The following is a 16,366-nucleotide window of genomic DNA, read 5'->3' as shown; positions in this document are numbered from 1 at the left end:
AAAAGTATTAATGTATCGACAAACATTAATAAATAATTAAACTTATAAACTATTATTGTTTTTATTTTTCTTAATAATTAGCCGTCGCAGTTTGATGAGGTTGGGCTGATCAGAAAATTAGAAAAAAGAGAGAATATTAGATCTTATGTCTGAAATTGGGTTTAGGACCGGTTTGGATAGTGAGATGAATTAAGATAGCTTGTGAATAATCGTGAGATTATTAATTAAAATTAGATGAGATAAGATAGAGATGGAGTTTTCATCTCACCTCTATATCCAAACAGGCCTTAGTATACGTACGTTCCCAATTCCGACGGAGCCCCACAAATTCCTATCTCCTAATTTTTGCCACACGATGTTATGCATGTCACTGGCGTTTAAACCCAATTAAACGCAATAATCATGATGTCGCAAACATATATGCATGCACTTTTCTCCCTAATTGACTGTTTAAAATGTGCGTTTGCGATGGAGATGATCGAAGTTGCATGCAGGGGAGTTTCTAGGCATTGAATCATGCGGAGATATTATATTTGTGGTCTAAGACTTGCCACAAACCAGATTATACATCCTTGATCTGGCTCCTGCTGGACTGCATATACGTACGTGTTTGAATTAATGTCAGGTGCCAGCATGTTTCATGGGCTCCAAACTGCATGCATGCCTATATTAAAACTTTGAAACAAGTAAAGATTCTGAATTCGAACCCATATGATTCTAAATCGTAGTGCACATATATATATATAGCTCAAACATAGTGATACAACCCCTCAAAATTCTGTTTTACGGTCTGTGACTGTGATTTTGACTGGGAAGGAAATCCATACAAGTGGTTATGGGTTTTTCTTGCTAAGTCTGCTAAAAAGCAACTCAATCGTTGTGTCTCGATCAAGTTTTGAAGCTGAAGATAGATCACTACTACTACTGATGCATGCAGAACAGAACCATTTTGCTATCATTCACTTCTTATGTGAGCTAGCTTGCACATTGTTCTTCTGATCCCTCTCTTTGACAGCAAATTAATATGTATGGTCTTCCACGCTCGCATGAAGCGGTACATTGAGATCACTTTGTATGTTTGACAGTTCTCTATGTTTCACCAAATGATCAAATTACAACAATCGTTAAAGACTGAATTGACGTGCATGCGGTCAGCATTTGGCAATAGAAGAGACCAGCTTGCATTATCTTTTCAGATTTTCTTTGGCCAATGGGTGTTTATCTACCTGCATTCATGCAGTAGATTATATAATAGAATACCTGAATTATTGCTGCTTCATATGTCTTTCTTGCCGTCCAATTATCGCAGATGTGAATTATTGCTGGCCAGTAATGAATAAATAGGAGCTGCATTCCCTGCTGCATGCACAAATTTCTTGCTTCTAGCTAGTCATGAATTAAGTAATGGAAGATGTGGAGTGGGGGTGGTGATATTTGTATTTGGGATGTTAGATTTGAGCCAATGTTATGTTATATGACATGTATTGACCGTCCCCCTGCATGCATGGTACATAACATATTATCTGTGCTGTAACCAGCTTCTTGTGTTCTAAAAGTCTCCACGACCTGATCAAGGACATGCATGGTCGTAGTACAATGGTAACCACAGCTAGCTCACAGAATAATTTCACAGCCGACAGGCCCCATTTAACACGACTACACATAACATTATTAATCTATATTTAGGTGTTAGTACCATACACATTTTTTAATCATTCAAGTGCGTGCACAAGGGTGAGGTACTGAGCAGCATACCCGAGAGGCATATCATTAATAGTATGGGTCAGTTTGCAGGGCAACAAGAGATGGAAATTACACTCAACAACGGCTTCCGGATGCCCAATGATCGGCCTAGGTGTTTGGCGCATGGAAAAAAAATGAAATCAGGGACCTCATTATCAATGCCACCAAGATTGGCTATCGCCATTTCGATTGTGCTGGTACTCCCCCTCACAGCTTTTAGCTTTATTTATTTGTGCAACTACTTACTTTGTTTGATTTGCAATCTAAACAGGCTAAATGTTGGCAAATCAATCAAGATGTTAGAAGGATTTTGTGATCACTTTTCTTGTGTGAAGTTTGGAGTTGGAAATAAACCCTATAAGGAATAATGAGAGATATGTTTAATTAAGAGAAATACATATAGTACTGAAAGGTCTACATATAATGCTACATATAATTAAGAGAAATACATATAGTACTGAAAGGTCTACATATAATGCTACGCATCTTCTGTTTTATGGTTTTAAGGCAGACGACGGCTGACAGGGTCGTTTGCAATATTGCAGCTCATTACAAGAATGAAGCAGAACTTGGGGAGGCATTTGCAGAAGCTTTTCTGACTGGGCTTGTCAAGAGGGAGGATCTTTTCATTACCACCAAGGCCAATCTAATTACTCTAAAGATAAATGACAGTTACAGTCGTGAGTGCGCAAACACCGTGTAATCACTTTGAAAAAAGTAAAAAAATATAAGATTTATATGAAAAAATAATAATTTTTTAATAGTAAACTCCATTAATTTTCAAAACAATTGCACGGTGCCTGCTCACTCCACGACTGCACGTAGCATTACTCAATTTGAAATATTTACTTTTTGAAAATTTTGATCTTAGTTTTTGGTTTACTATTAGTGGTTGATTATCTCATGTTGTCTGGCCAATGACAAAGTATTCTTCACTGCAATGCGTCTTGACTGCATGCAGCTCTGGAATTCAGATCATGGACATTTTGGGGAGGCCTGTAAAGAGTACTCTGAAGAAGCTTCAGTTAGATTATCTGGATCTGTACCTTGTTCATTTCCCCATAGCCACCAGGCATAGATTATCTGGATCATGGACATTTAATCCTCCGAATCTGATTTAGATGTGCTATCCAAAACTCTATGTGAGTGTCTTTTTTTTAGATTGAAATGCTCTCTTTTATGTGCTGGAAATGATGAGAAAAAATAAAACAAAATTGTTACCAAATTATATATCGTGATGAACTTGCCTCAAAGTTTGTTGTTTTCACTTCCCTAGCTTATTGTTTTCAGGATCTGAATGGAGCTTACAGAAGGCAAAATATTAAAAATCATTCTTTAATGTTCCAATATTTATGAAAAAATCTTCCTGCAAGCGAGTTCGCACACCAATACTGACACGTAAGGCATCAATTTAAGAGCTTTGTTAGTATAAGCAGTTTGGTGTATCAAACCGCGTACCAACGTAGGCATGAATTTTTTTATTAAAAAGAAAAATAAAAATAAAAAGTTTTAGAGAAGAAAATGTCATTTGTCTCATAAAAATTATTTACATCTTCAATTTGCACCGTTTCATTAAATAATAGAAGAAAAATCTTCATACAAGTGAGTTTGCGCACTAAATTGCACATCAATACTGATATATAAGGCATCCATTTAATAAAAATAATAATTTTTATTCTTTTTTTCAATACAAAAAATTATGTCAACATTAGTATGCAGTTTAGTTGCATCTAACAAAACTAAATATTTATGCCACTGAAATATCAATAGAACAAAATTAACTGTATCGTAAAAAACAGAGTACGACGTTGTAGGTTGTTCAGGCTCAACCTTAGGTTTCGTTTGAAGTCACAATTCACTTTAATTCATTTCAATTTATCATTATAATTTTTTCAAATTTTAATATAAAATATAATAAATAATTAAACTTTTTTAAATTCTAAAATAATAATAATATTAAAAATTAATATTTTAATAATATTTTATTATCTTAACTCAACTTAACTCAACTCAACTCAATTCAACGTGCAGACGTAACTTTAGCGTTCGAAAGCATTTAAATCAACGTTGATGTTAAAAACTAAAAAGTAACTCATTTATTAGAAGAACCCAGCTCGAATCGGGTCTACATGAATCGAACTTAGAGCCGATGAAGAACAAGTGTACTTAGCCAGCCCTATACACAGTTGTGTTAAAGAGAGAGAGAAATGTTTCGGCTTGTAAGCTGGGCTTCTAAGAACCTTTCCTGAGCCCATTAAGGAAGTTTTATCCGAGTCCCGACCCATCGTTCAGGCTCGAAACGCAAGTCCGAGCACGCTCAAATAAGCATGGGCTATGATAAGCCCATTAGTGATCAGCCTGTTTTGAATTCAAAATATCTCTAATCCCAACTCAACTCAATTAAAAATTTCATTCTTATCCGCAAATCATCTCAATCCAAACGGACCGACGCTGCGAACCGTTCTCTCTGCCGTCCTCTTATAGACGCGCTGTTGTTTTTGTCCGTACAGTGCGGCGGCGTCTGCAAGATTGGAGCTCCATGTTCCGCAACCCAAGACTGCACGCCTGGTACCGCTTACACTTGGCGACTCGTGCACCTCGTGGTCCTGATAAACCCACTACAAATCCAGTGGTTTTATGGGCCTTTCGTGCACCATTGCTCTGCGGTGATGGCGCTTCTCTGGAAGCCAGCTGAACTGAACCTTTCTTTTAACTAGCAGTTTAGAACTCGTTGGGCTTAGTTTTCCTCTGGGTTTCTTCGAAAATGAACTTGTGGCTTGTTGGATTGCTGAGAGCAGCTTGGATTGCTGGGACTTTGCCTATATTGATAGCTTCCGTGCCGTCTTCTCGGCTGTGTTGGTTTCGTGATGCTCTTTTGGGCTTCGCTAAGCGTGGGAAGACATTGCAGTCTTCGTCGAAGGTGAGTGATAGTTTTGTTCGATGCAAGTGTTTTTGGGTCTCCTTCGTTGGGTTAGTTTGGTTGCAGAGAAATTGAAGGGAAATAAGAAGGAAACGAGATGATGGTATTATGATTTCCATCTCCGTTTTGGCTTTTGGATAATAATGAGGATTAGAAAATCAACGGTTGTGTTGGGCTTTATCTAAAATGATCTGTTGAGATTTCTTCAGTTCATTATGTTATATTCGAGGTTCTTATTTCTCTAGTTCATTCCTGGAGTTTTGCTGATATTTGTTCTCCAACATTTGTTGGCAACTTAGAGAAGCTTTACTATATTTTTGGAGTAATCCTACCCAGTTTTGATGGAAGTTTAGCCTTTCGGTTATCCATGGCCTAGCTTGTCATTCTGCCGTACGTTTAAAGAATCATACGAAACTTTCTGTCCTCTGTAGTTATTCAGCTTTTAGGGTGTTCGTTTCACAGGTATGCTGTAGCCTGTGTGCGTTTCATTATCAAACTTCGCCGTATTGTTTATTTTATCATTTGCAATGAATAAATGGAATGAGTGCTAATCCTAACGTTTCACCTCAGAGAATGAGAAGTCCTGCCTCAATCTACCGTTCCTAAAAGAAGAGAGAGAGGAAAGAAATCATACTCTAATTTCATCTGTGTTATTGGATTGCAGAGATTTACCGTTCCTCAAAGGTTCTTTCGCCATTTTTATTGGGTGGCTGTTGTGTGGACAACACTCCTGCTTGGTTCAACTTGGATGTATGCCTATTACACAGTTCCGTTGGTTTCAGAGCCATTTCTTTACTCCAATATGTCCAGCTACTTGACTGGAGGCTCACATATTTTATCTTGGTCCAAATCACATTCAACATCAATAAAACAAAGATTTATGATCTGGAGATCTGTTTTTCTTCTTTTGTTGATGGAAGTTCAAGTTTTGAGACGACTTGTTGAGACAATATACGTGTTCAACTATAGCCCCTCTGCTCGGATGCATATCTTGGGTTATCTAACTGGCCTGTTGTAAGTTTCTTGAAAATCATTGGACTTATTGTTCCCTTGCGTTGGTTGTTTACCAATTAAATAGTTCTAATTTTGTGAGTGTAAGATCTCAGATATCTTCTTATTAAACTAGAAAATAAAAAGATCCCAGATATTGGAATGTAGTCTCTTCTGCTCATATTGCCAACTCTAGTACCATATTAGGGTTGTAATCTTAATTCCTATGGTGAAATCATGAAAAAAAAAGCATTTACCCTTTTACACATGAAGTGACCTCCTCAAAACTCAAACCCTCACCTTTATGCTTGACAGCCCAAGGCTTTTACGATTGCAACAAGACATGAGACTTGTGATTGCACAATTTTCCATTGACTAAACACAACATGATTGTGACCAACCTGATAAACTTAAGATATTGAATTGAATTGATCTGCTGTTATACATGTAGTCTAATAGATCAATTTTAGTCGGGGAAGACTTGTTTTACTGGTTGAACCTAGGTTTTAAATTCACCATAAATAAAATTATATGGTTCCTCACAACTGGTGAAGCCTATCTCTATACCTAACTAAAGAAATATTTCTAAAGATTATTCTATTAATAAAATTTATTTTACGTATAAAAAAGGAAATATATCTAAAGATTAACCCTGCGGAGGTATTTATGTTAAATGTGAAATACTATCTTCATCTTAGTGAATAGTCTTTCGTAGAAAACTACCCTGCTTGCAATTATTCATATCAAATTCCTTGCCAAAATAAAAATGAAAAAAGAATACAAATCATAAAACCTTCATTTAATCTTTTAGTTCCACGGCGAGAATGCTTTTAATGATAATTACAAACTATTTTCAGCTTTTCTAGTTCCCTGTTGTTGGTATTGTTTGTGTCAGAATTAAGTGATGATCTGCTGACATATTTTATTTTCTGGAATCTGGATTAGTTTCTACACAGCAGCACCACTATCGCTTAGTTGCAATTGCATACCAGAGGTCTATGAATTTCTAGTGAGTGAAGTGGCTGAATTCATTGTCAGAGGCAAAAATCAGATGCCAGCCATTGAAATTCATTTGTGGGAATTTGTGAATCCTCTTATGAAGCTTGGGTGGTGCCAGTGGATTGGTGCAGCTATATTTTGTTGGGGATGGATTCATCAGCAGCGTTGTCATTCAATTCTTGTTAGTTTCACTATTTCAGCAATCAGTTTGTTGATTTAGATGTCAACTTATTAGATCTTTGACTCATTGTTAATGGAAGCTTTAGTCATACATATTGTTAGGGAACAGCTTTTTTTCTTCTCTTTATGTTGAAAACAGATGTCCTTGTGGGTTATTAAAATTTGAAGAAATTGACATTATGGATTCTAATTTATGTACACGCGCATGCACATCTATATTAGTGCACCTACTTACGTATTATATGTTTGGATAGATACGTGTGCTCAAACATGTAGACCTGCTGCTATTTGTCTGGCACACGATAAATTGTTGTTGTTTACTTTGGACATGAGTACGTAAAACTGCATTTTGTTCTTTCTTGTACGCTCTTTATTTGCTTTTCTAGTTCTACTTTCCACATTCAAGTTGGTCAAGTAAGTGGGAAGTGAAGTAACGAATTTGCAACAATATGGAATGATCACTTCCATTGGTGTTGGCAACACACATGCTCACTTGTTTTATCTTGGATATGCGGAATGAAAATGTTAGTTTGCATGCTGAGACAGCCGCTAAAATCTTCACATTTACTATCCTACTGTTGTTTGACAATGCAAGTTTCTTCTCAGGGCTCGCTACGCGACTATATGGAACAAGTTGATGAATATATAATCCCCCATGGTGATTGGTTCGAAAGTGTTTCATCTCCGCACTATCTGGCTGAGATTGTACCTCTCTTTCTCTTTATCTGTGTGTGTGTGTTTGTGTGCGCACACATGTATTATCATTCCCCATGTATTGTTTGGATATTATGGAACATGCTCCTATTATTGTGTGCCAGTTAATATTTGGCAAATGGTTAGAATTCTCACTGCTGTTCTGATTATAATTTGAAGGTCATCAACTTATCAAAAAAGTAATTTGTAGGTCATCTATGCTGGTGTTGTGGTTGCCAGTGGAGGAGCAGATCTCACCATATGGTTACTTTTTGCATTTGTGGTATGGTTCTCACTTATCTGTTCCAAGTTTTTCACAATCATCTTTGTTTTCCTTTCCTTTCCTTTGTGCTTCACCTTGATCCTCATCTAAATGAAGTTATTTTTTTCGTTAACAGGTGGCGAATTTGGTGTTTGCAGCAGCAGAAACACATAGGTGGTACCTTCGCAAATTTGACAATTACCCAAGCAACCGGCTTGCTGTTATTCCATTTCTTTACTGAGCCTATGAAGAAGAAATTTAGGAGAAAGTTAAGCTAGCTTTGGGTCTGTGTAATTACTACCATTAGCTGCTTGAATGAAAGAATTTAGAAGACTCTCGGAGAAATCTGGTGAAAGAAACTTGGGGATTGGTGTGATGCTAAATAGAAATAAGTTATTGGTCCCGTTTGGATTGAGAAGTGATATTAATTTATTTCATTTCATTTCATTATTATAATTTTTTAAAATTTTTATATAAAATATAATAAATAATTTAACTTTTTTAAATTTTAAAACAATAATAATATTAGAAAATAATATTTAAATAATATTTTATTTAACTTATCTAAAATTATTTCATCTCAGCCCTAAATGGCTAATCTTGAGCATGACCCTGAATCCTGATGGAAGATTTGAGCCTTCAGATTATATTCTTGAGCTATGTTTCTAAGACAACATTTTTAGGTGAAATTTACAAGTAATCTTGGGGATTCGTGTATTTACACAACTTTTGCTTGGATGAGAAAAGTTCAGTTTTTGAGCAATTTTTTTAGATGAAAAAAGTTTGCAGAATTGATAGGACCCATTGAAATATTTGTTTTGAGTTAAAATTATTGAGATGTGTCTCTTTCAAAAGTGATAGAATTCATTGAAAATATTAAATTTTTTTGTAAGATATGGTTTATATAAAAAAAATAAAAAATAAAAAAATATCGATACAATTAATTAGAAACTTTCAGGGGAAAAAAATGGCCATAGGCCTGTAGTATTGCAATCGGAGCACTGGCGAAACCAACCAACGTTAATACATCCTCTTCTGCCTGACACTGGTTTTTATTTTTGTTGACAATCTCTGAAAATTTGAAGCTAGGCGTTTTCCTCTTGGAGCCTGTCCATGCCGAGTTTTCCGTCATCATTGTGAGTCCTCTTCTTCGCCGTCTCTTTCTCTCTCTCTCTCTCTCTCTCTCTCTCTCTCTCTCTCTCTGAATTTTCACGATGTTTATACATTTTTTATTTGCACCTCTCTGGGTTCGTGCTTATCTGTGTACCTTTATTTTGGATTTTGTTTTGCTCAAAAAACCTCAAACGTTTACTTAAATTCGCCCTTACAACACTCATTTTCTTCGGATTCGAGCTGTTGTTTTCTTTGGACTCGTCATTTTTCGTTGAGTTCACTCGAATTTGGTGTTGTGTCAATTAGTCTAATTTAGGTGTTTTGTAACTGAGATTGAAGTCGTAGCTTAGAAAAAGAAACTGGAGTTGGGATTTTTCTTATAGAAATTGCATTATTTTATTTCAACTCTTTCAGATAAGCGTTTTCTGTTATTTTACCGTTTCTATTTGTTTCGTAACTTTCTAGTGAAAGCTAAGTTTTTTCCCCACTAAATTGAAATTTGATATGTGCAGGAGTTCAACCTGTAAGAAACCCAGAATGCCGTGGGACTCGGGTTCCAAAGCTAATGACTTGTATGATCTTCGGAAAAGCTAGTCCATCTTTGCATGGGTTTCGATAGTGAGGAAAGAGTGAACCGTGAACGTATGTGGAGATTAGTTGGTGGGGCATACGTCTAAGTCAAGGTCATAGTTTTTTTAGACTTGATGGATGATAAAAGTCGATGGTACTAATGAAGAGGCCATTTTTTGAAACTATTATTGTGATGGTGAGGGTTTTAGCAGATGAAAAAAGGTATAAGTTAATGGCATCTAACAACAAGGATGATTTTTTATCTTCACTAAACACGTTTCTGGATTGAAAATCTACAAAATCTCTGTGGCTGGTGTCACATATAGTGAAAGTGGTCTTTTTTTCTCTCTCCTTTCTTTTCTTTTCTTTTCTTTCATTCCCTGTTATTGTGAGCAGGGGTCAGGTGAGATGTTTAGATTAGTTGTTTGCTTTTGTGAGTCATTAATGCGAGTCATTTGAATAAATTGGACATTGATTGGTATTATATATATACACACACATATGTATATTATCGTTTGAGGGGTGGACATGGATGATAATGATATATGACAATGAGAAAGGTAAATGCATTTTAAGGTTGGGGAGTAAAAGGAAATAGAGATGGGCTTTGGGTGGAGTAGTTTCCTCTTTTATAGCCTTTTGAGTAATTTTTATCCGTGGCAAGTTTCTTTCCTTATCCTACTTTTTAATTTTTTACTGTCCTTGCTTATTTAGAAGGGCTATTCTTTCTGGGCCAAGTAGAGATTAAGTTTTGATTCCTGGGACATCCACTAAAGCTTTGTTTGTGCTCAATGAAAATTTAAAGTGGAACAAAGCTAACAGTTACCTTTTTTTGCTTCGTTCCCTAAATATTACTGGAGATAATGGTTGTCAGATCATATATGCATGCTTAGATTACGATAAGACTGATAGATGATGAAACTTTAGGGTACTAATTATGGAGCTGGAATAATGGAGTTGTAAGAAACTGTTTTTATGATGCTGCTTGTTGCAGGAGATAAATGGTAAAAAATGAAGAGGCCTTGCTATGAGGGCTTGGTATCTTCAAAACATATGCTTTGGATGCTTGTGCTGTATCCTTGCAAGATTAAGGCTTGATTTTCTATGTTTTGGTAGTTTAAATGATGCAGTGGGAGTTAGGCTACCTTTCAAAACACTGCAGCTTATTATATATATTATATATATATATATATTGATTTAGGGCAATGATAAATTATAAGATCTTAGAGAATTTTTATAATTGTTGGTTTATATCTGCTTAATCTTTTATAACTATCGAGTTTTTTCCCCTTTTTAGCTAATTAGTTGCATTTAGAGAAGACTTATGAATGGGTTGGTTGCTTAACTTTTATGCTGTGAGTTATGGTTAATCAAAGCAAATGAAAAGTGGTAAGTCATGGTAAAAAGGGTTAGGTGTTTTGAGTGCTATTCCTTTTTTTTTTTCCAGTGTCCATGATGCGCAGACAAAAGTCTTCTTTATTCTGTGTTTGAGGCATGATATTAAAGCCGACTCTCCTGCTGTGAGAAGACTAAAACCTTTGCTGGTAATAAGGTTTAACCACACATACAGTGCAGTTTTAGATTCGTGTTGTACTTTTAGGTGGTGATGCTTTTTTCACAATGTCTGATACCGGCTAACCTAACACTCCCTTCCCCCCATGCGGGGGGAACAAAAAGAAAAAGAAGAAGAAGAAGAAAACACATAAGCTCACTAAGCACCTAAGGATCATGCCCTCTAGCTACATTATGGCAGTTGTAAATAGAAGAACTCTTAAAAGTTGTGATGTTTGCTTTTTCCTCTGCCATTCTTATGGTTGAACTTCTTTTCTTAAAAGTTTGACACCAGAAACTAAGTGGAGGCATCATTAGCTCTGTTGTTATTTACTGTTTGACTTGGAATTCAGCTTTTGGTTTCTTTGATAGCAGACCGTGTCTATGAGATGGGAAAGTAGTTGAGGCCAATTTCTTTTCAATTGGGAGTTTGAGAAGCTGCTTGAATCCGATTTCTTCCTTCACTGCTAGTAATCTGGACCTAAGATGGATGATGGTCGGAAACATGAAAATGGGAGACATAAACTGGATTATTACAGAGAATCACATTCTCCGGTATCATGAAAGCAACAAAAATCACCATTTTCTGCTGATATCTTTTTTTTATTTTAGCATACAACGATTCTATATAATTTGAATGGGATAAAAATGAAACTTGCAGTGGAATATGGTGCCCCAGCATCAACTGAAGGAACCAAATGCCTTAGTCATGAATAAGAAGATCATGTCTATTATTTCTGAGAGGGATGCTGCCATTCATGAAAGGAATGCAGCAATATCAGAAAAGAATGAAGCCTTGGCTGCCCGAGATGAGGCACTCCATCAACGAGACGAGGCGCTTGCTCAGCGGGATAGTGCCCTAATGGAACGAGACAATGCCTTTGCAGCACTTCAAGTCCGGGATAATACCATGAACTTCCCATTGGGTGGTGGAATTCAGCATGGTACAAAGCGCATGCACCACCTCTCAAACCATCCAGATAACATGGCAGAAGCTCCTTACAACACAAAGGAAGCACAGATAACCAATGCCTTCCCGATAACTGTTATAGCTTCTGAAGCTGTCAAGTCACATCAAGCAAAGCGTACAAAAGACAACAAGGCAGTTTTCTCTAAGCAATCGAAGTCTCCGAGAAACAGGAAGAAATTAGGTGAGGATTTGAATAGGCAGGCTGCTTCTGTCGGTACGAAGTATAGATCTGAGTGGGACAGTCAGGATGTGGGCTTGAACCTTGTTATTTTTGACGAGTCTACCATGCCAGTGCCAGTTTGCTCTTGCACTGGAGTACTCCGACAATGCTACAAATGGGGGAATGGTGGGTGGCAGTCATCTTGTTGCACCACCAGGATGTCAATGTATCCCCTGCCTCAGATGCCAAATAAGCGCCATGCACGAGTGGGTGGCCGAAAAATGAGTGGAAGTGTCTTTACAAGATTGCTCAGCCGGGTGGCAGCAGCAGGCCATGATCTATCACTACCATTGGATCTCAAGGACTCCTGGGCCAGACACGGAACAAATCGTTACATCACCATCAAGTAGGTTATGGATTCAATCTCTGGGATGGAGTGCATTTTCTTTTTGAGCCTCTCTATCATATCCTAAATTCTACCGATATCTTCATTAGTAAATATTGCTGGACTGAATGGAAGCAAAAGATGGAACATTGATAGGGGGTCCAATATAGATGAATTTTTTCTAGGTATTAGAGTTTGTACTGATTGCACTATAGATTGCCAGACTTAAAAGTGCTCTGCTTGTTTTGCAGCCTCACCAAAATTCCACCTAGAAATCTTCAGTCCAATAGCATCAGCTACGTTTAAAAGAAAATCTTCCATTTCCATAAATCTTTCTTTCTTCCAAAATCAGAGAATAAATAAGAGCAAAGAAACTGGAGTAATGACCTCCAATTATATTCTGTATTCATGTAAATGGCATTTGTTAAAGACAAACCATTGACCACGAAGATGAGATGGAAGAAATCAGTATCTGCAGTCCACATTCCCTAACTAGAGCTACCCTTAATATGTTCAATCCACATTCCCCGTCTTATCTCCAAAAAGGGGTTGGAACTGGGAAGGACTCCATAATTTCCTAATCCAAACAAGATAAATGATATTTGCAATCTTAGTGTTTGCAAGTCCTATACACTCTTTAATTGTTTTGAAAAAAGTGAGTAAATTTGTGACTTAAATGAAAAAATAATTTTTTAAATGGTGGACCTCATATTTTTTAGAAAAAAGTGTGCGGCGCTTGTGCATTCTAGGACTGTATCTACCATTACTTGACAAACAAATACTATTTTTAAATTCCAAAATTCAAAGAAGATAACAATGATGACTTTCGGTAGGGACTAGAGATTAGAACCTTCATTTACAGAAATAACACTTCCAAATTCAGAGATGTATAAGTCTAAAAAATAAAACAACAAAAAATGAGACAAAATTAATCAAAACTCCCCTTTATTTACCAAGAAGCTTACTTTGTCTAATCTCAAAATAATGTTAGTACATGTCAAATTATCACTATATTGAATCTCTAGATTGATGAAGTTTCTTAAGTGGGGCATGGGATGAGATACAAAATTCTCGTTTCGTCTAATCTCATCATTACAATTTTTTCAAACTTTCACACAAAATATATTAAACAATTCAATTTCTTCAAATCTTAATTTAACTTTTTCAAATCTTAAAATAATAATAATATTTTAAACTTTCATCCAAAATTAAAAATTTTCATCTCACTTCCCAAACCTATCGTAGTTAAAAAAAATATATATATATATATTATCACTGGTTTTGAGTGATCAGCGATGTCAAAAATCGACCAATTACTGGGACGAAGCTCAGTCTGTGCCATTTGGTTAAGGAGATAATAAGATTTGAACTTCCACATCGGCTTCCATAGAGGTTTTTCAAAATAGAAATCAACGTAAGAAAATCAGAGAGAGAGAGAGAGAGAGATGGCCAAGACATAAAGTAACGACGTCGTTTGGTATATTGGGCCCCCAAGAAAGGACAAAACGGATTTCCCCTTCCCAGTTTAATGGGCTTTGCCCTTCACGACGTAGGCCATCCTTACTTTTTTGCTTTTTAGTTGTGCTCCAAAAATTTGCCACGTGTTTAGAAGGTCCTATGACCACGTTTGGGGTCGGTGGATCCCACTGTTTTGAACTTGAAGTCAACACGATGATGTCATAAAAGATGTCATAAAAAACGGTACTTTTATGTCCACGTGTAAGCTATCACATATCCATTGAAAACTAATATTATTTTATTTTCAAAATACTTATATACACTCATAAATATTATAAGACGTATATATTTTCTATCACTTGTTTGGTTACACAGTTGATATAAAATGTATTGAGATATTTTAAATAGTAAATAATTTTTTTAAATTAAGATGAGATTAAATAATTTATAAAAAAATATATGTTATATATTTATAGTGAGATAGGATGAGTTATTTTTAACTTTTTTGAAATTCGATAAAGTCGTAGGCCTTACCAATTATTGAAGATTATTTTTAATTATTGGGTGGAAAATATTATGAATATATTAAAAATAAATAATATCTATTATTAATTTAAAAACTTATAAATATTTTGGCTTTCCCAAAATATATTTTTTATATTATTATATTATGACATATTTATTATAATATATTTTATAAAATAAAAAGTTCTAATAGATAATTATATATATTAAAAATGTGGTAGTAAGCGTTAATGTAGCAGTACTATAGAGGCAGATAAAACTTTGTAGCATATCAACTGTAGTGTTACTGTAGTGATAGTTGAAAAATCAGAGATGAATAAGATTTTGTTTTCTATCGTTTGGATAGGCATATGAAAGATGAAGTACAGCTCAGATGATATGAGCATCCAAACCGACACTAAACTTTTACTCTAAATTAGTTTTTCTTTTGGAATAATTTTATAATTTTATAATTTTCAAGCTTTGAAAAGAGGAAAAATACCATTATGGTACCGACCATAACCTTGATCAAATAAAATTATTGCCCTTTTCTATGCCCAAAAAAACATTATTGCCCTCTAATTCACTTAAGTGCAATACATGTTATAGAAAAAGACTATTTGTAAGGCTTTATATATATATATATATATATATATATATATATATATAAACTTAATATATAATTGGAGTGAGTTATATAACAATGATAAATATGGTGTTTTAACTTCTTTTTTTTTATAATTATAATAAGAAAAATGATGTTTACAATTTTAAAGTATGTAAATTCTGTGCATTTTATGAAAAAAAAATTGATAAATCTGAGATCTATATAAAAAATTATTTTTTAACGATGCATTTCAGTATTTTTCAAATAAACTACACAGAATTTGTACACTTTAAAAACTATGTATAGCATTACCTTATAATAAATATGATATATAACGATAGAATGACACTAAACTTACAAACAAAACAGTAAAACTCTTAGCCAAGGCAGACATGGTTGGTAGCGTTTGTACGGTAATTCCATAATAATGTGTAGTTATTTCCCTGCAAAGAGTGACTGATTTCCAATTGAAATCACTGCCAAAAAAGTGGCATATTTAAAAGGTTTTAGGTGAGTGTGTAAGATGCCAATTTAAGATGTTGTTTTCCTTACTCACAGTCACAATGCATGAACCATTTCTTGTTTTCCAAAGTTGAATGTTCTGGTTTATTTCACTTTTAGATCTGGTCTTTTTCCCTGATTAGGGTAGATGGAATTCGTATTTAAGGAATTAATTTAATTTTTATTATAATATGGAGTGTTATTAAAATAAAAATACAAAGGATGAATTCAACATGAACAAAGCTTATTGAACAAAATTTTCAAAATAAAATCATGGGATATTAAGAAGTATGTCTTAGATGTTGGAGGTAATTACAGCTAGAGATAGCATGTATAAGATAAAAATTTAAGAGTAATGATGGATACATAAGTCTCGTACATTCCGTTTTAAAAAAAATAGTAAGATTCTTAATTAAAAAGTAGATTTCCTTTATGGAGATTTTATATTGGAAAATGATAAACACAGAATACTTGTTACAACACTTTACATAACTATATTTTAAAATTAGGAGTATTTCTTATAAAATACCTCAAAAAAGTAACATCATTTTATAAAATATCATTATTTTAAAACATAATTATGAATTATGTTGTGAAATGTATTGTAGGATATTATTACTCGAGATTCATTTCACTCAATTATATCGCTATTTTCTTAGCAGTTAATTTGTTTAATGCTTTAATGCGAAATATAGATTGATGGGATAAATATTAGTTATCCTCATCGATTTAGTATTTTTAAAAGTATGATAATAAAATA

General features: G+C 34.8%; 2 protein-coding genes across 7 annotated transcripts; both read left to right on the top strand.

Moving 5' to 3' along the window:
• Positions 1-4,171: 4,171 nt before the first annotated feature.
• On the top strand, positions 4,172-8,118 carry LOC121258127 (polyprenol reductase 2-like). 3 transcript variants are annotated; one of them, XM_041159501.1, is made up of 7 exons: positions 4,172-4,663; positions 5,328-5,677; positions 6,599-6,862; positions 6,942-6,973; positions 7,428-7,537; positions 7,737-7,808; positions 7,924-8,118. In XM_041159501.1, exons 1-7 carry the CDS (start codon positions 4,508-4,510, stop codon positions 8,026-8,028), a joined length of 1,089 nt encoding a protein of 362 aa, XP_041015435.1. In that variant the 5' UTR covers positions 4,172-4,507; the 3' UTR covers positions 8,029-8,118. The 3 variants fall into 3 exon arrangements, 2 of the variants coding, with proteins under 2 accessions (XP_041015435.1, XP_041015434.1); XR_005939343.1 differs by lacking the exon at positions 6,942-6,973 and having other exon boundaries at positions 6,599-6,833; positions 7,439-7,653; positions 7,685-7,808; positions 7,924-7,962; XM_041159500.1 differs by lacking the exon at positions 6,942-6,973 and having other exon boundaries at positions 6,599-6,833; positions 7,439-7,537.
• Positions 8,119-8,724: 606 nt separating this feature from the next.
• LOC121257961 (protein BASIC PENTACYSTEINE4-like) lies at positions 8,725-12,849 on the top strand. 4 transcript variants are annotated; one of them, XM_041159260.1, is made up of 4 exons: positions 8,725-8,923; positions 9,413-9,583; positions 11,397-11,576; positions 11,683-12,849. In XM_041159260.1, the coding sequence occupies exons 3-4, from the start codon at positions 11,508-11,510 to the stop codon at positions 12,559-12,561; spliced, it is 948 nt and encodes a 315-aa protein (XP_041015194.1). In that variant the 5' UTR covers positions 8,725-8,923; positions 9,413-9,583; positions 11,397-11,507; the 3' UTR covers positions 12,562-12,849. The 4 variants fall into 4 exon arrangements, with proteins under 4 accessions (XP_041015194.1, XP_041015192.1, XP_041015193.1 ...); XM_041159258.1 differs by having other exon boundaries at positions 9,413-9,692; XM_041159259.1 differs by lacking the exon at positions 9,413-9,583.
• Positions 12,850-16,366: the final 3,517 nt, after the last annotated feature.

The sequence above is a fragment of the Juglans microcarpa x Juglans regia genome, chromosome 3S (assembly GCF_004785595.1).
Source record: "Juglans microcarpa x Juglans regia isolate MS1-56 chromosome 3S, Jm3101_v1.0, whole genome shotgun sequence".
In the NCBI taxonomy this organism is placed as follows: Eukaryota; Viridiplantae; Streptophyta; class Magnoliopsida; order Fagales; family Juglandaceae; genus Juglans; species Juglans microcarpa x Juglans regia.
Note: the sequence above shows the minus strand (reverse complement) of the source record. Positions and strands in the feature narration are given on the sequence as shown.